The following is a 19540-nucleotide window of genomic DNA, read 5'->3' as shown; positions in this document are numbered from 1 at the left end:
TTAACAAGCAGAAATATTTCTATTTTTTGTCTAATACCAAGAAAGCTGCTGATACCCTAAATTCTGGGGGAATAATGGGCTGGATGAGGGTCAATTAATTGAAGCTTAATCCAGAAAAGGCAGAAGTGCTTCTGGCCAGGAGAGAAATGGACTCTGTTAGAAGGATTCAACAAGTTTTGAATGTGCTAGTATGCCCCTTGAAGAAACAGGCTTACAGTCTGGGGGTGTGCCTGGATTTGACTTTGGATTTGTATGCCCTGGCTGAGGCTAGGAGCACTTTTGCCCAACTTATGCTGGTGTACAAGATGCACATGTTCCTGAATCGAACCTGGCCATGATAGCACACATCTTAGTTACTTCTAAACTGGATTACGGTAATGTAGCCCAGAGGGAAGTCAACCTGGAAAGGCAGCCCATCTAGGAGAAGGAAATCTCTCATCCTAAGCCTCCACTGCTTTGCGGGATATCTTTGGGAGAAGAAAAGAGTAAACCCTACACAAATCCGAAGTGGAGACCCTAAGGCGGTTAGATGGAGCCTTGTATGCCTCCAGCAACTCCTGCAGCTAAGCTGGTGCCAAACATATTTCTCTGATTTTCTTTGAACTGCATCAGCGAAGCTGAATGGGGGATCAATCTCTGCGTAGCTCAGGACCTCCATACACACTGTTCCGGGAGGTCACTTCAGTGCTGCTAATGCAGCCATTTGACTTCACTTCCGGAGGTACATTCCATTGTCTCTTGAGACAGACAGATGCCAACAATGTAGTCTACACTGGACTTACTTTCAAGGGTCCTAGAGAGGTTTCCATTGGTACAGAATGCAGTAGCTAGGATGTCAATAGGTGCTTGCCCTCAGGACCATGTGACCCCTACTCTGCAACAACTGTACTAGTTGCCAATTTGTTTCAGAGCACAATTAAAGGTGTTGATGTAGCTTTAAAGCCCTAAATGGCTTGGGTTCAGGTTATTTTGAGGACTGTCTCCTCCTGTATCAGCCTGCCCACCCCCTAAGATCCAGTAGAGAGGCCCTTCGGTGGGTTCCAACTGTGATGGGCACATGATTAGGAGAGACAAGGCCATTTTGGTGGCTGCACTGAGACCACCTGATGAGGTACATTTGGCCTTTCCTATTCCATCTTCTCCTGTTTGGTGAAGACTTTTCTGTTCTGACAAACTTGTCTTGCTGTGCAGATTGTCTTTTCTGTGGTGTTTTTATCTGCTGAACTCAACTCTTTTTAATATGTGTTTTTTATTGTTTTTGTATAATGAGATTGTAACATTTTTATTGCTGTAAATCAGTATGAGTGATGCATATGAATGAGAAGGGTGGCATACATCCTATTAAAAAATGAATAAAAATAAAAGGAGCATGAGAAACCTCAGTAGAATGCTTTCAACAGAGCAGAAAGAGAAAATGGAAAGGACTGACAAGACATAAGGGCAAAACTTCCAATATCTTTGCAAAACTTCAGTTCTCTAATTTAATAGCCTGATCAATGCATGCTCATTGATACTTAAAAGGTGGTAGACCGCAGCTGGAGCTGTGAGGAACAGAAAGTGACAGCTCTAAACAACAATGCAAAACATACTGTTGTGCTTGTGTTTACTGCATATAATTTTCTTTCCACATATTAAAAATTGTGAATGTTGATTGATTGAATTACATCTTTCAGTGAAATGCTATCATGGTGTTTGTCAACTTAAAACTTTTTTTTTTTTTTGCAGCTCAGCTAATTTGATTAACAGTTTCAATTTATTAAGAGCAAAGCTCTAGTGATTCTAAAGAACAATCATCCCTTCTGAACTGAACCAAGATTTATTTTCATCCATGAAGATTCCCACACGAGTGCTCAGATGAGCAATTCTGCAGGTGCAGAAAATTAAAACAGTGCTAAATCTCTCTAAAAAAACAACTCATTGAAGTTAATAAACTTCAGTAATAAACTTGGTGTATTTTTTCCAAGCATAATATTAAAAGTTGATTTCAAATAAAGGTATTATACCAAGATGACCCAAATAAATTATCATTTTCCTTACCGACATCTTCCTCAAAGTCCACACCATCTATTTCACCAGAAATTTCTTCTCCAAGAATTATTTGAAGGCGTCTTTGCTTTGCTTTGATTTTTTTCAACTGCTGCTCCTGAAATCATGAGAGAATAGAGTTAAAACAGACTAGCAAATTATCTGGGTTATATCCAGTTATTCATGCTGTGAGAAGACCTATTCAAATTAATGGGCTTAAACTGGTCATGTCCACTGAGTTCAATGGAGTATGACTTAGTAGGATTCAACCCTATATTCTCAACGATGACAACAAATAGCAAGACAGAATGTGAACAGTACTTGCTTCAGAAACATAATTTGTAAAGCTCACTTAAGTTTTCGTTCAATTCCCAAGGGGGAAGGAAAACAACAACATCTACTTCTCAGGTGAACAATTTGCATTTGATATGTATAACTGTAAAAAGAAATGTAAAAACATGTTTGCATGTTTTTACAAATAAAACAATTGCGATAACTACAAACACACAGAACCCTAAAATAATCCAAATTTTACTTAAAGCCAAGTTTAAAAAACCAAACTTTTAGAACCTGCTCAAATAAGATACAGTGGTACCTTGAGTTACATACGCTTCATGTTACAGATGCTTCAGGTTACAGACTCCGCTAACCCAGAAATAGTACCTTGGGTTAAGAACTTTGTTTCAGGATGAGAACAGAAATCATGCAGCAGCAGCAGCACGGCGGCAGCGGGAGGCCCCATTAGCTAAAGTGGTGCTTCAGGTTAAGAACAGTTTCAGGTTAAGAACAGACGTCTGGAACGAATTAAGTTCTTAACCCAAGGCACCACTGTATTATGTGTTTAGTGCAGCTTTGTCCAACCTGATGCCCGCCAGATGTTCTGGACTAAAACTTGTATCCGCACCAGGCAACATGGCTGGTGCTGATGGGAACTGTAATCCCAAACTTCTGGAGCGCACCAAGTATGGAAGGACTCGTCTAGGAAAACAGTATTCCATGACAGAAGACAGCCAAGAGAATGCCCCTCTTTCTACAAACCCATGAAGGATTTGTGGTTCGCAACTTCAACTTGAACCAAGCCCAGAAGGCAACACAGAGCCTGCACAGATGTTCCAGCACTGATACAATGGGTAGAATTCAATGTCATACTATGAGGAACATTCCATCTGTGCAAGCACTGCCACTTGCCAGATGGAACAATCCCCCAGTCCCCTACTGTTCTTGGGGCTCCCCCGACCCCAGTTCTGAGCCAATTTTGGTGGGTGCTGGGGGGATAGGATGGGGGAAGGCACTATTCCATCATTCCACAATTGGAAGTCCTTGGACTTAGGGGCAAATCAATCTATTTGTTGAATCTGAAGGAAATAGAAATAATCTGACAGGAGGAGTGAAAGGAAGAGTCTTCCCCTTCACCACTGATAACAAGTTTAAAGTACAAAACAGCTTAAGGGAACTGCAGCCTACACCTACAGCAGTTACAGTGGAACCTCATGTTACGGATGGAATCCATTCCATAGGCCCGTCCATAACACAGAACTGACGCAAGCCGAAGTGCCGCATCTGCGTGCGGAGCAATTTAGTGCTTATTGCGCATGCACGAGCGGCGAAACCCGGAAGTAACCCTTTCCTGCGGCAACCTGGAAGTACCAGAAAGGGGTTACTTCCAGGTTGCCACAGAACGCAACACGAAAACACGTAACCTGAAGCGGACACAACATGAAGTTGAAAAATAAAATAATCTGACTCATGAAGCCAGAACCAGCAAATTAGCTTCAGTGAGACTTGCACAGAGTTCTTTAAGATACTAACTTAAAAAAAAGATTTAAAGGTGATTTAACACACTTACAATTAGGAACTTCCAGTTACCTTGTTGTATTTTTGCCGCTTCACAGAATCTAGTTTTCTACTAATATCTTTATTAGTGGCAGCTTGTGGAGTAAATTGCTCAATAATTGTAGCGATTTGTTTCAAGGATGTTGTACATGACCTGAAAACACAAACCTAATCAACATCTATTGAACACCACTGAGTAGCTTCAAAAACTGAATACAGATAAAAGCATATTCAACGCAAACACTCGGGAATGTTTAAAACTGAAAACCCAATATTGTTTCTGTAAATAGTAGCTGAAAAATAGACGCTCACAAAACCTGCAACTTTGAAGATATGACCATCATATAACAATGGTCCCTAAACATTTTTACTGTGTAAGCAGGAGGAGGAGGAGACGCTTGGTCAATGAAATCTCACTAGAAATTATTTAGATTTATTTCAATTCTTGCTTTACATTCAGTATTTTAGAGAAAATTGAACACTGATCAGTGGTGCCTGCAAATCCCTGCATTTGTCCATGTGGCTTGATTTCAAACTGCACATGTAATGGAGAGCACTTCACCTGACATCAGGTGTGTTATGTACTGAAGTTCTCACCCTGGGCCAGCAGGGGGATACTGTAGATAGTTATGCAAATGAAGGATCAAAAGTGACGTTCAGTGATTGGATAGTTTTAGAAAATGGCAACAGTTACATTGTTCTGGAGCTCTATATAAGCAGGCTGACTGAGCTCCTCAGTTCAGTTCTGTTGCAGCTTACAAATAAAGAGCTGCTTTGGAAGAATCGCTGTGTCGTCTGATATGTTCGCCCACAACTTAACAAGGTGACTGACAGGTAGGCCGTCCTACCCACCTATCAAAACCGCTTGAGGAGTTGGGCGGGGAGTAAAAATCTGGCACTTCACCTGAAAAAGATTCCCCACTCCTGCTTTAGGGCATTAGCATGAAGAAGGAAGAGTAATAATTAAGGTGAAACAGAACTGCCAACCTTCCATATCCCAAGGCTCAAATCCTTCTCATACAAGAGAAAGCAGCTACAAATGCAATCTTGAGCCTACCAAAATTCATGACAAAGTATGCACTGACTTCAATGCAACACAACTGCAATCTAAAATTTTAGCAGCTGGCTGGTAATCATGCAAGCAACTAAGAAAGCAAAACATTTCTTCCTTTCTGTGAAACTGTGATGTTTTGGCAATGCTTTGTAAATCCACTAAAGGGGCACTGTTCAGATTTTCTTCTGCCAGCTCTGGTGTACAAGCTATTTCATAACCAGCCTGGAGAAGCTCCACTGGCTTACCTAGCATAAATGATCACCCAAATATTTCACCCAAATATTTCTCTGAGCTAGCTAACCAGAATGGTTGGGTTCTGAGTACTTGTGTAAATAAACCTGTTGACATTTAGTGGACTGAAATATATTTTGTAGTATGTTGGCAGATAACTAGGACAGGGCTTTTAGTTTACTTGATGAAATGTGTCCTAAGGCTTCTACAAATGTGCCATCAATAGGGTGGAATTCAATGTGGGCTATGCACACAGGGAACAAGGTCCATTCGTGCAACAGGACTTTCTTCCAACCCTCCAGAGCAGATTTAAGGGGTGTGGGGGCACAGCACAAAGAGAGGGAGAAGACTTCAGTCTGTGCATGCAAGACACAGTTCACAATTTCTACTCCCCATGATGCATATACCCTTCACCTTGAAGTAAAAAGAAGTAACTCAACTTACCTCAAGTCATCCTGTACAGACTGGTATTCTTTTTCTGCATCAGCAATTTGCACCGCCTTGTTTGCTTCATTTATTGCATTGTCTACCTGCTGAAGAACTCCTTGTTCCAATACATCCTGGTCATACACATCAACTTCCAGGTCTCTGAGTTCATCTGCCTGAGCACCACGTGCCACAGACTGGATTTGCTGCCTGTCGATGAGCAGCAGCGGTCCCTTTCTCAGTGCTCCAGAAGACGTGCCTGCTACTGCAGGTAGCTTGCTTTCCAAGGCAAGAGCCTCCAGATGGTCTCCCATGTGACCTTCACTAGGAGGCAAAGCACCTCTTTGTTCAGCTTCCATTAGTCCTGTATTACCTGAATCACTCCCAATAGAAACATGATTCCCTCCTTCCGGCTGATGTTTTTCGGCAGGCATCTTCTGCTCATAAAAGAATTACAGTTTTAAGTTCTGAATCTTTTTGACTAGAAGCAGACAACCAATAAAAGTTCACCTTCAAGCAGGATCTCAAATTGGTCCCATTTTCTTGGAGTGGATGGGTTAAGTCAAGGGGCTAGACAATACACCTTTCTTAAGCACCTTCAAGTATTTAATTTCAGCCCCCAAATCTCACCAAGAGCCGCTGTAGTATTGTAGAGCCTGACATTCAAACCCCTCACAGTGAATCTCATTGGATAAATCACCCATTCCCAAGCCTTGGTTCCCAGGGAAAACCTCTCATGCAGGTTCACCAAGAGGATGGCAGATGATAAGATTTCAGCAGACTTTTAATATATACATATAGTTTTAGTTCTGTGAATGATTAATCCTTTTCAAATGATTTCTTCTCCCATGCTTTCTTCAGCTGTTCTTATTTTTATCTCTGAGTCTCTATTGCAGTAAAAAGGTGGGGTATAAAACAAATATATAATAACAATTCCCTTGGCACAATAAAACTACCAACACCTGCCTTGGCAGTTATACAGCCCTCTGTATTTAACACAAGAGCTGTGGGCAATTCTATATAGCAAACACGAAAATAACTTTTGGTGCAGCAGCAGCAATTTAAAAAAACTCCTGCAAATGAAAACTCTCCCCCCCCCCCCAATTTAAACCCTGAATTTGCAGTCCCATGGGGAACAGTGGGAAGAAGTGAATACAGGCCGAGGTTGGGTGGCCATCTGTCATGAATGCTTCAGCTGAGGATCCTGATGACTCTCAAGATTGCTTCCAACTGTATGATTTTCCAACCCTGCTGATCTGCCCCTTGGCTAAGGGGTGCCCTCCTGCAAAGCCCTGGGCGGGGGAACAGGGAGAGGAGTGGGGAGAGGGAAGAGGAGAGGACGAAGAAGGGGATGGGAGGGGTGACAGCAGGCCTGGGCTATGTATCGACACATCACCCAGGACTGGTTTGAGGGCCAGGTGATGCTTGCATGCGCATGACTCCATCCTCTGCCAGCACCTGGAGGAACAAGCTGCATCAACACAGGGCCAGGCCTGACAGAGCTTGTCCCTCCCTCTGCTTTCCAACATTGCCATGTATGTGATGTTGGGCTGCTGTTGAAAAGCGGACATCACCCAGCCTTAGGTGAGAAGAGGCATGAAGTGGGAGAGGAGAGGGATGGAGGAGGAGGAAGTGCAGAAGGGAAGCCCTGTATCAGGAAGTTGTGTTGTTGTTTTTAATGCTTTAGTGTGTTCTGATATATGCTGTGAGCAGGGCCAGTTTTAGGTTTGATGCGGCCCTAAGCCACTGAAGGTAAAGGTGGGCCTTTATATGTCCAGCTGTCCTTTGTCAACAACAAACTGTCACTGTTTTTTGTGTTGAATATATGCTATATGGTAACTGATGGACCCCATAGGTATCTAAAGCCATTTGCCACTGTTGCTGTATGTAGGTTTTATTTTATTTATTTTTTATCTTATATTTTGGAAATGTACATCCAGGTTTTTTTTCCTTTAAATTTTTTGGGCCTCCCCAAGAGAGTGGGGCCCTAAGCTATAGCTTGTTTTAAGTAAAGGTAAAGGGACCCCTGACCATAGTAAGAGCTGTTCGACAGTGGAATTTGCTGCCAAGGAGTGTGGTGGAGTCTCCTTCTTTGGAGGTCTTTAAGCAGAGGCTTGACAACCGTATGTCAGGAGTGCTCTGATGGTGTTTCCTGCTTGGCAGGGGGTTGGACTTGATGGCCCTTGTGGTCTCTTTCAACTCTGATTCTATGATTCTATGACCATTAGGTCCAGTCGTGACCGACTCTGGGGTTGCGGCGCTCATCTCGCTTTATTGGCCGAGGGAACCGGCGTACAGCTTCCGGGTCATGTGGCCAGCATGACTAAGCCGCTTTTGGTGAACCAGAGCAGTGCACGGAAACGCTGTTTACCTTCCCGCCGGAGCGGTACCTATTTATCTACTTGCACTTTGACGTGCTTTCGAACTGCTAGGTTGGCAGGAGCAGGGACCGAGCAACGGGAGCGCACCCCGTCGTGGGGATTCGAACCACCGACCTTCTGATCGGCAAGTCCTAGGCTCTGTGGTTTAACCCACAGCACCACCCGCGTCCCTTATAGCTTGTTTAGCTTATACAGTCATACCTTGGGTTGAATACGCTTCAAGTTGAGCGCCTTCGAGTTGCGCTCCACGGCAACCTGGAAGTAACGGAGCGCATTCCTTCCGGGTTTCGTCGCTTGCGCATGCACAGACGCTCAAAATGACGTCACGCACATGTGCAGAAGCGGCGAAGAGCAACGCGCGCGTGCGCAGACGTGCCATCACTAGTTACATTTGCTTCTAGATGCGAACATGGCTCCGGAATGGATCCCGTTTGTATCTAGAGGTACCACTGTATGTAAATCTGGCACTGGTGGCGAGCAGACCAGAGTGTCTGGGGTGTAAACAATAAAATTATTATTAACATCAATATTATTAGGGCGAGTGGGAGGGGAGAGGACAAGTGGGGTTAAGGAGAAGGGTGGGGGAAGAGGAGAAGGGAGGGATAGAGGTAGAGGAGGGGAAGAGAAAGGAGATGGGGAGGAGGGAAAGGAAATGCTGAACTAATAAATTGAACTGGAAGACAAAAAAGGGAGGCATGAGGAGGTCCGGGAAACAAGTAAATGAAAGATAAGTGATGAAAAGATGGGATTGTGGTTTTTTTTTGTATTTTGTATTTTTCTTTTCTCTATTTTTCTTTTTCTTATCTATGTAACCTTTTTTTGAAACTTTAATAAATATCATTTTAAAAAAAAGAGAGAGAGAAAGGAGATGGGGAGATGAGCAGCGGTGGAGGGGGCCGGTTTAGGGACTCTTCCAACCGCCTCCCCCCCCCCCCCGCCCAGCCGTGGGCCCAATTTCTTCCCAACCGCCCCGCGCCTCAGACGCTGTGGCGACGAGGGCCTTCCCTCAGCGCCTACGAGCTCGGCCGCCATCCCACTCCAACCCACCCGGAGCCGCGCCAGGCCCCCCGAGCCCCACTCCCCCACCCCGGGGATGCGGAGGCCCTGGGAAGGCGCCCTCCTCCTCCTCCTCCTCCTCACCTGCCCCCTCACGGAACAACCGCGCGGGCCTGGCCAGCTCCGCTCCAAAGGTTGTCAAAGCGCACGGGCGGCGGGGGTGGGTTTGCGCACGCGCGCGCGGGCTGACGGACGGACGGAGGGAGGGCGGGGCGGGCTCCTGGCTCCGCCCCCTGCTTCCGGTTCGACCGCCCAGCTGCCCGGCACCGCGAAGGTATCATCTGGACCGCGCGGGCGTCTCCTCCGGTGGCGGCGCTTCTCGGTTGTGGCTATTGTGGCGGGGGCTTTTCGCTTTGGAACTGCCTGCAGGCCCCATCGCCGTGCAATTTTTGGGAGGCCTTAACTAGTTTTCTTTGATTTTTTTTAAAAATAATAATTATATATATTATTATATTATATATAATTATTATATACATATATATATATATTATACATATATATATATTATATATATATATATTATAAATAATATATATATATATTATAAATAATATATATATATATTATATTATAAATAATATATATATATATATATATTATATTATATACTATATATATATGCGCGCATTTTGTGTCATCATTCTGGGTTTGTTTGTTTTGTGAACCGCCTTGTGATTTTTGAGTGAAGGGCGGTCTACAGATATAAATAAGTACCCAGGTGCTTGGAAAGCTGAGGTGACTTCTAACCTGCTTTAGAATTTTAACTAAAGTTGGGCTGTATGTTTTTCTTCTTGATTCTACGGTTTTATCTTCTTTTTTGGTATGCCACTTTAAGTGTTGTTTTTTTTTTAACCCAATACATTTTAAGGTAAAGGTAAAGGGACCCCTGACTATTAGGTCCAGTCGTGACCAACTCTGGGGTTGCGGCGCTCCTCTCGCTTTATTGGCCGAGGGAGCCGGCGTACAGATTCCGGGTCATGTGGCCAGCATGACTAAGCCGCTTCTGGCGAAACCAGAGCAGCGCATGGAAACGCCGTTTATCTTCCCGCTGGAGCGGTACCTATTTATCTACTTGCACTTTGACGTGCTTTTGAACTGCTAGGTTGGCAGGAGCAGGGACCGAGCAACGGGAGCTCACCCCGTCGCGGGGTTTCGAACCATCGACCTCATCGCGGGGATTCAAACCAACAACCTCCTGATTGGCAAGTCCTAGGCTCTGTGGTTTAACCCACAGCGCCACCCGCTGTTTAGGAAACTAATAAAATGTGTCAGCCTTTAAAGGTGCCACAAGACTAACATGGCAACTGCACTTTCTCTCTACATATAGTCTAGTTGGCATCAGTGCTAGATTTTATATATGTGGTTAACTGTATGAAGGTCGTCATGGAAAGATACCTGTCTTGATTTTAGCCAGCAGGAAGAGTTTTCTAAACACCACGTGAATCAGTACTGTTGTTTTTTCTTCTGTTAGGCAAGGAAAATGATGTTCCTCTTATTTGCGTTGGGAGCCAGAAAATTAAGAGCCAAGTGTGTGAGCTCAGCTTGGAGTGTCTTTTATCTCTCGACAGCAAAGTTTCCCTTCCTGAATTCTTTAGTTTCATCTAGCAGCTGATAAATCTCACTCAGGTATACGGTTCCCAGCCTGCCTAGTTAGTATAATTACACCTCATTAAAAAAAGGCAGCATGGACTGGAAAGAAGTTCCAGATGCTAACTTTTGTGGTTGTGCAAGAACCAAGTACAATCAAAGAAACATGAAGGTTGGGTATCTTTCTTCTTTTTTTATAAATATTTTTATTGGTTTTTAACATACAAAATTATAAAACATACCACACAATTTATCACAAATACATTCTTATTGGACTTCTCTCAGCACCTCTGATAATCCTCCGTCTTAATCACTTCTTATGCATTTCCTAACTTAATATTGCCTTTATATCTCTTAACATATCTCTTCTCCATTTTTACAATATTTCTAATATTATTCCTCACAGAACTTCTTGCAAACCTACAAACGTCGTCTGGTTATCACAAATACTTTTCAAATAATCCGTAAATTTACTCCAGTAAATTTCTGGTCCCACCAGTTTCGGATCCTCCCCTTTAGTTTGTCAAGTTCCGCATAGTCCATTAATTTCATCCTCCATTCTTCCATTGTTGGTAATTCTTCTTGCCTCCATTTTTGGGCCAATAGTATTCTTGCTGCTGTTACTGCATATAGAAAAAACATCTTTTCTGATAGGGTTGTATTGCCTTCAGCATTGACTTGCTGGATAGCATCATAGAGTTGGAAGAAAACTCTAACCCAGTCCCCTGCTGATGCTGAAATCCTGCTGCTACACCATCCTTGATAGGTGCCTTTCCAGCCTCTGCTTAAACCGTATTTTTCGCACCATAGGACGCACTGGACAATAGGACGCACTTTGTTTTAGAGGGGGGAGAACAAGAAAAAAGAAATCTCCCCCTCTCTGCCCAGCGCCCCTTCAGCGAAGTGGCAGGAGGCGCAGCGCAGAGAGGGGGAGAACTTTCCTCCTCTTGTTTTCCCGATCTAAAACAAGGTGCCGTTTAAGGTGCGTTCAGGCGGCTACCTTGGAAGCCTGGAGAGCGAGAGGGGTCGGTGTGCACTGACCCCTCTCGCTCTCCAGGCTTCAGGTTCCTTTCGACCTGCTCTTTGGGGCTGGCGGGGGAAGCCCACCGCCAGCCCCAAAGAGCAGTTCAGGGAGCAGCGGAAAGGCGCAGCGGAGAGGCTCCTGCCATAGCCGTGCGTCACCTCTCCAGCCGGGAGAGGGTCGCTGGGCTATGGCTTCTTTAGCCCCGCGCGCGCTCTCCCGGCTGGAGAGGTGACGGGCGGCTATGGCAGGAGCTTCTATAGCCGCCCGTCACCTCTCCAGCAGCCCCGCGCGCGCTCTCCCGGCTGGAGAGGTGACGCGCGGCTATTGAGGCTCTTGCCATAGCCGCCCGTCACCTCTCCAGCCGGGAGAGCGCGCGCGGGGCTAAAGCAGCCCCCCGCGACCCTCTCCCGGCTGGAGAGGTGACGGGCGGCTATTGAGGCTCTTGCCATAGCCGCCCGTCACCTCTCCAGCCGGGAGAGCGCGCGCGGGGCTAAAGCAGCCCCCCGCGACCCTCTCCCGGCTGGAGAGGTGACGGGCGGCTATTGAGGCTCTTGCCATAGCCGCCCGTCACCTCTCCAGCCGGGAGAGCGCGCGCGGGGCTAAAGCAGCCCCCCGCGACCCTCTCCCGGCTGGAGAGGTGACGGGCGGCTATGGCAGGAGCTTCTATAGCCGCCCGTCACCTCTCCAGCCGGGAGAGCGTGCGGGGCTAAAGCAGCCCCCCGCGACCCTCTCCCGGCTGGAGAGGTGACGGGCGGCTATTGAGGCTCTTGCTTTAGCCCCGCGCGCGCTCTCCCAGCTGGAGAGGTGACCGGCGGCTATGGCAAGAGCCTCAATAGCCGCGCGTCACCTCTCCAGCCGGGAGAGGGTCGCGGGGCTATGGCGTCTTCGCTCCATAGGACGCACACACATTTTCCCTTCATTTTTGAAGGGAAAAAAGTGCGTCCTATAGAGCGAAAAATACGGTAAACCTTTTTCCAATGTTAAACAACTCATACCGGCAAGACCTTCTCCCTAACATTTAGTCTAAATCTCTTATTTTGCCATTCCTACCCTCGAGACGGAAACACCACCTATGTCATGGTCCTTCTGCCTCCTCGTCATCATTTGCTAACATTCCTCCGTCTTTTCCACTCTGCAGACCTACTGTTTCCTTGATGTTCCACTTGTTCTCAACATCTCCCACAAATCTGAGCTCATTCTGCTTACCAGCTTCTGCGGCTCATTTTTAGTTGTCCTTCAGTAGGAAGGAGTGACAGAGAAGTATCCCAGAACGCCGCAACATGGTGAAAGCTGATGTATCCAGTTAGGCAGAGAGGGCTGCCCTGTTGCTTGTCAAACACCTTGCAACCTCCACCCCTGTGGAACATAGAACTATCTTATACAGAGTCAGACCATTGGTCTGTTTCCATACTGGCAGCATCTTTCCCACTCCTTGAGCTTGAGGTTGAACCTACAGCTAGTGCAGAATTCAGCAGCTCAACGGCCACTGTTGAAAGAATTGCACTGGCTGCCAGTTAGCTATTGTTAGTTCATAATTTCAGCATTCTAGCCTAAGGCCATGACAAACCTGTAGCAATAGTATTACTGAAATAATGCAGAACATGCATCTCTGCTCAGAAGCCGACATCCATGAAGTAAGAGAGAGAAGATACCAGAGAGACCAACAAGCTTAAATCTAGCTTGCTTTCAGATTAAGCCTCTGAATCACCAAAAACAATTGTTAGTGATTTTATCCAACTCCTTTTTTCTGATTGATTTATTTTTTAGCTAGTTCATAAAGCAGGGGCAGCAACCTTTTCCAGCTGTGGGATGGTCCACCATCCCCCAGACCGTGTGGGAGGCCAGACTATATGGGGGGGGGGGGGATGAACGAATTCCTATGCCCCACAAATAACTCAGAGATGCATTTTAAATAAAAAAAACACATTCTACTCATGTAAAAACACGCTTATTCCCGGACCGTCCACAGGCCGGATTGAGAAGGCGATTGGGCCGCATCCGGCCCCCAGGCCTTAGGTTGCCTACCCCTGGCATAGAGGGCCACTTTGTGCATTAAAAAAATAAAGGGACCCCTGACCATTAGGTCCAGTCGTGACCGACTCTGGGGTTGCGGCGCTCATCTCGCTTTATTGGCCAAGGGAGCCGGCGTACAGTCATGTGGCCAGCATGACTAAGCCGCTTCTGGCGAACCAGAGCAGCACACAGAAACGCCATTTACCTTCCCGCTGGAGCGGTACCTATTTATCTACTTGCAATTTGTGCTTTCAAACTGCTAGGTTGGCAGGAGCTGGGACCAAACAATGGGAGCTCACCCCGTCGCGGGGATTCGAACCGCCGACCTTCTGACTGGCAAGTCCTAGGCTCTGTGGTTTAACCTACAGCGCCACCCGCGTCCCTTACTTTGTGCATTATGAAGTTGTTATTGTCCCTCAAACCAAAGCATTTGTGTGCCATTTGCACGAACAGAAAATGATCTCTTGGGGCAAGCTAACAGATAATGAGTGATGTCTTCCACCTGAGGTTGACCACAAATACATGTCTGCATATGGGACCTTGTTGTAGCGGCCATCCAAGACTGCAGTGGGCATTACTTGGAAATGTAGCTCAATAAAGGCACTTCTGAAGGACACTAGCAAGAGTTTGCTAAGATAACTAGTACTAAAATGCTCTGTTCTCAGTGGATACCAGGGGGGAAATTTGGTGTTTCTAATTAGTTGTAGATCCCTTCTGGATTCTATCCAGAAGAGCCAGTCCCTTAGTTGATACTTACTCAAGGTCAATGCAGAGCTCAGTTCTGGAAAATAATAGTCCAATAGCAACTGGGATAAGTTCAACAGGCCGGTACAAAGCCCTAAACAGCTTGGGACCAGGATACCTAGAAGTGTGTCTGGTTCCTTTTACAGCCAACCAATCACACTGCTGTGCAGGAAAAGGTATTCTGCAAATACCATCTTAGAACGTCCATTCCATGCAGTGTCAAAATGGGGCATCTATTATGGTGGCACCTATGCTTTAAATGCCCTCCCATTACATTTCAGAGAGGCAAAACCTCTGTTGTCTTAAAACTCCCCACTTTCAGCAAGCATTCTAAAGGTAAAGGGACCCCTGACCATTAGGTCCAGTCGTGACCGACTCTGGGGTTGCGGCGCTCATCTCGCTTTATTGGCCGAGGAAGCCGGCGTTTGTCCGCAGACTGTTTTTCCGGGTCATGTGGCCAGCGTGACTAAGCCGCTTCTGGCGAACCAGGGCAGCACACAGAAACTCTGTTTACCTTCCCACCAGAGCGGTACCTATTTATCTACTTGCACTTTGACATGCTTTCGAACTGCTAGGTTGGCAGGAGCAGGGACCGAGCAATGGGAGCTCACCCCGTCATGGGGATTCGAACCGCCAACCTTCTGATTGGCAAGTCCTAGGCTCTGTGGTTTAACTCACAGCGCCACCCGCGTCCCAGCAAGCATTCTAGTTGGAGATGTTTTATCCCAGTTGGTCTCTGTAAATCATTAAAAAAAAAGCAACCATTTTAACTGCAGTGGTACCTCGGGTTAAGTACTTAATTCGTTCCAGAGGTCCGTTCTTAACCTGAAACTGTTCTTAACCTGAAGCACCACTTTAGCTAATGGGGCCTCCTGCTGCCGCCGTGCCGCCGGAGCCCGATTTCTGTTCTTATCCTGAAGCAAAGTTCTTAACCTGAAGCACTATTTCTGGGTTAGAAGAGTCTGTAACCTGAAGCGTATGTAACCTGAAGCGTATGTAACCTGAAGCGTATGTAACCCAAGGTACCACTGTATTCTGACATACACAATTGGTTTTGTATGATTTTATTGTATTGCGAAATCGCTTCATTTTGAGAGCAGCTCATTTATTCCTGCTCAGTGCTGATCTACACACACAACGCTAAAATTCTGATGAAATTAGATGACATCATTGATTGGTCACTTTTGTTTTTGGAAGGGGGGAGATTCTAGTGTGTGGCTTCATTGACAGAAGTGGGAGTTCTGGTCACAGCATTAATAAAACAGAGAAACCTTCTTGAGCCAGGAAGAGAAGCAACAAGTATGTCTCAGAGCTATGACAAAGTAATGAAGCTAATAAATCAAGGTAACAGAGACATTTAACTATACAGAAACAATTTGTTTGTTTGACAGGTGACGGTTGCTGCAGCTTCAGGTGCGGCTGGGAAATCAAACTCCTGTGCAAATTAGTTAAGGAATTGAAAGCATAAAGGTTGCTTCCGCAGTTGCATCTCAGTCTGGAACTGCTATCATTCATTCATTTTGTCCTCCTACCTCTTTTCAGCTCTTATTTGTGGCGATTTCCCCCACCCGTCCAATGTGGACAAAGTACTGTTGGGTTTTTCCAGAGCTTTTGTGCTGGTCCCAAGGGTTAACCGTGCAGCGAGGTCCGAGTCCAGTCCGAGGTCAAGGGTACGGTATGGAGGCTGTCCATCAAGGCTGAAGCGGGGTCCAAGGGAAGGAGTCGGGTGAGGTCAGGAACTCTGGCAGAAGAGCAGGACAGGGTGCAGACAGGAACATGCTACCAACAATGTTGCTCCCGCAACCTGGGACTGGGGCTGGCTGGCTTTTATCTGCCCCGAGGCATAGGGTGGTCCCGGTCCACAGGTGACTCATCTCTCCTGGCCTGGAGGCGAGCACTCCTCCTGCAGGAACTTAGTTCCCTCCACCTCTCTGCCCTGAGCCTCTGCAGCTCAGGAGAGGCTGGAGGGTTACCGGACCCAGAGGCAACCTCAGCTTCCCCTGACGGAGCTGAGAGTGGAGGACCTGCAGGCAATGGGACCTCCATCACCTCAGGGGCCAGAGCAGACTCAGCTGGTGCCTGCACCTGAGGATCCAGCACAGGTGAGGACCCTTCAGGCTCATGCCCCAGCCCCAGCTCAGCTGGTTCTGGAGGCAGGGACTCCTGTGCAGGCTGGGATTCCTCAGGTTCAGCCTCCAAGTCCGAATCCCAGGCCATCACAGCTTTTCATTAGGAAGACTTTCCTCTGGAGCTGGCAGGAATGAGCCAGCAGTAAATCACCCAAGCAAATTGGAGTTAACTCTTTGTTAGCACAAAAAAGGGGACCTGCACAGGTGTGTCGGGCCTAACTCATCAGGTCTTGCCCCCATGAAGCAGTTGTTGCGACTGAAGGTCCCCACGTCCCCACATGGCCTAAGTCCCGTCCTTTCCAGGGTTTTCTCCAAGCAATTGGAGACTGCACGTTCATGCCTGTCTTTGCTCCTCTCGCTTCATGCCAGTGTGGTGTCAAGAGCCAGTGTGGTGTAGTGGTTAAGAGCAGTAGACTCGTAATCTGGGGAACCAGGTTTGCTTCTCCGCTCCTCCACATGCAGCTGCTGGGTGACCTTGGGCTAGTCACACTTCTTTGAAGTCTCTCAGCCCCACTCACCTCACAGAGTGTTTGTTGTGGGGGAGGAAGGGAAAGGAGAATGTTAGCCGCTTTGAGATAAAGTGATAAAGCGGGATATCAAATCCAAACTCTTCTCTTCTTCTCTCTTCTGGTTCTGGGATACCAGCAGGTTGGGGGAGCCTGTCGCAGCAGGAGTGGGAGACACCTGTGCCTCTTCACCAGCTGGACTAATCTCTGCTTCTTGACCTCCCTCCTCCCACTCTCCTGTGACTGCTTCTGGTTCCATATTAAAAATCCCTATACAGATTAGAATCCCCCATTCGCCACCACTAGCCAGTTGCTCCCTTTCTTCCTCGGGACAATATGGTTGGATGAATGCAACGTGACCTTGAGCGTGTGCTCCTAATCTGATCACAGGACTAGCTGCGTAATAAAATTTACTGAGAGGAATGAAGCACAGTTTTCCATTGTGCATATTTGGTTTTGTTTTAGTCTCCCCTGTGTTCCAACCTATATCTTTTTTTAAAAAAAATTAATTTTTATTGGTTTTCCATACAGTTATACATTTTTATCCAAATTTCAACAAATTGTCTCTTTTTGAACTTCCTTCAGCGTCTCTGAGAATCATCCATATTTTATCTTTAATTACACATTCCCTTCTTTCGTATTGCCATTAAACTTCCCTTCCCCCACTATTCCATATTAACAATACTTCTCGATTTTTACAGTGCCTCTTGAAATCCCACTAACGTTGTGTTCACATCACATACATTTTTCAGATAATCTACAAACTTTCCCCAGTCTTCGATGAACTTTTGGTCTTTGGTATATCTAATTTTCCCAGTTAATTTGTCCAGTTCTGCGTAATCTATCAATTTCAGTCTCCATTCCTCTATCGTCGGTATTTCCTCTTGTTTCCATTTCTGGGCCAACAATATTCTGGCTGCCGTTACTGCATATTGAAAGAGTTTACAGTCTTTTCTTCTTATTTCTTTTCCTAAGATCCCTAAAAGAAAAGCCTCCGGTTTTTTTTACAAAAGTATATCTTAACATCTTTTTCATTTCATTGTATATCATTTCCCAAAAGCTTTTCACTTTCTTACATTCCCACCACACATGAAAGAATGTTCCTTCTTTTTCTTTACATTTCCAACATTTGTTGCACGTCTTATACATCTTTGCTAACTTTACTGGTGTAATGTACCATCTGTAAAACATTTTCATAACATTTTTTTTCAGTGCCGTACATGCAATAAATTTTATATTCTCTTTCCACAGTTTTTCCCACTCATCGAAATGTATATTGTACCCAAAATCTTTGGCCCATTGTATCATTACCGATTTAACCTCTTCGTCTTTCGTATACCATTCCAACAATATCTTGTACATTTTTGACAAAGTTTTACAATCATTGTTTATTATATCTACTTGAAATTTAGAATCTTTTTCTACATAACCTCTTTCTTTTAAATCTTTTTTAAACATTTCATTTACTTGAAAATAATGCAACCAATCATATACATGGTCTTTCACTTGTTCATATGGTTTCAATTTCCATTTTCCTCCTTCTTTAATTACCAGTTCTCCGTATGTACTCCATTTACCTCTCATATTAATTTTCTTAACACTCATAACCTCTAACGGAGAAAGCCAATGTGGGATTTTTGGTTCTAATATATTTTTATATCTATCCCATATTTCTATTAAAGAATTCCTGAAAATGTGACTTCCAAATCCTTTATGAACTTTCTTCTTGTCACACCATAGATACGCATGCCACCCAAATCTGTTATCAAAACCTTCAAGGTCTAATAGCTCCTTATTTTCTAGTTTAATCCATTCTTTTAACCAACATAGGCAAGCTGCTTCATAATATAGTTTCAAATCTGGCAGGGGTGTTCCAACCTATATCAGTTTGAAGACCGCATCTATTGAATTGACTACTAGTGAATTAATAGAAAAACAGGTGATGAGGTTGAATTTTGCATGTGTGTGAGATACATTCAAATAAATGGTGACCTACAGTCTCTGAGGCTTTAGGTCTGCTGCTGCTTGAAGGACATGGGATGACAGTGGCTTTGTACTTGTGTTTTTTTTAATTATGATTACAACTTTCTTAATATAAAACTAATATACTTATACGGTAAATAAGAGAAGCAAAGCAAAACAAAACAAAAATCTGCATACGACACATAAGTGGCCTATAATTTCCAGTTAGATGGACAGCAAATTATTATTTAAATGAACTCCTTCAACTCTTACTTCCTTGTGGTGTCATGGTTCCCCACACCCTTGTGGCAATGCCCAACTGTCCAAGGATATAGGGAGCAATGGGAGCTAGATGATTCTAAGCATCCTCCATCTCTGGTACAGCAAAAATTCTCAGGATTCCTTCTTGCCATCCCATCTCACAAAGTCTTTGTGACGAAGGGATCCAGGAAGCCTAACAGAAAGGACTAAAAGCCCTAGTCCGTGGTAGGTAGCAATAATGTCAGTAAAGGTAAAGGTAAAGGACCCCTGACAGTTAAGTCCAGGCACGAATGATTCTGGGGTTGCGG

The 19540-nt window shown here is 45.3% G+C and overlaps 1 protein-coding gene across 1 annotated transcript in view; it reads right to left on the bottom strand.

The window, feature by feature from the left end:
- The window catches only part of ERCC6 (ERCC excision repair 6, chromatin remodeling factor), a 50025-nt gene extending 40835 nt beyond the window's left edge, over positions 1-9190 (bottom strand). Inside the window, exons 1-4 of the mRNA XM_081005414.1 lie at positions 9091-9190; positions 5588-6006; positions 3892-4012; positions 2038-2143 (exon numbers count right to left, since the gene is read on the bottom strand). Of these exons, the coding sequence (XP_080861540.1) occupies positions 2038-2143; positions 3892-4012; positions 5588-6003 (643 nt within the window). The 5' untranslated portion in view covers positions 6004-6006; positions 9091-9190. The remainder of the gene's footprint in view (positions 1-2037; positions 2144-3891; positions 4013-5587; positions 6007-9090) is intronic.
- Between the last annotated feature and the right edge of the window lie 10350 nt (positions 9191-19540).

The sequence above is a fragment of the Podarcis pityusensis genome (assembly GCF_964106645.2).
Source record: "Podarcis pityusensis genome assembly, chromosome: 5".
Taxonomy (NCBI): Eukaryota; Metazoa; Chordata; class Lepidosauria; order Squamata; family Lacertidae; genus Podarcis; species Podarcis pityusensis.
The sequence above is the reverse complement of the archived record's forward strand: the minus strand, read 5'-3'. Positions and strand labels throughout refer to the sequence as shown.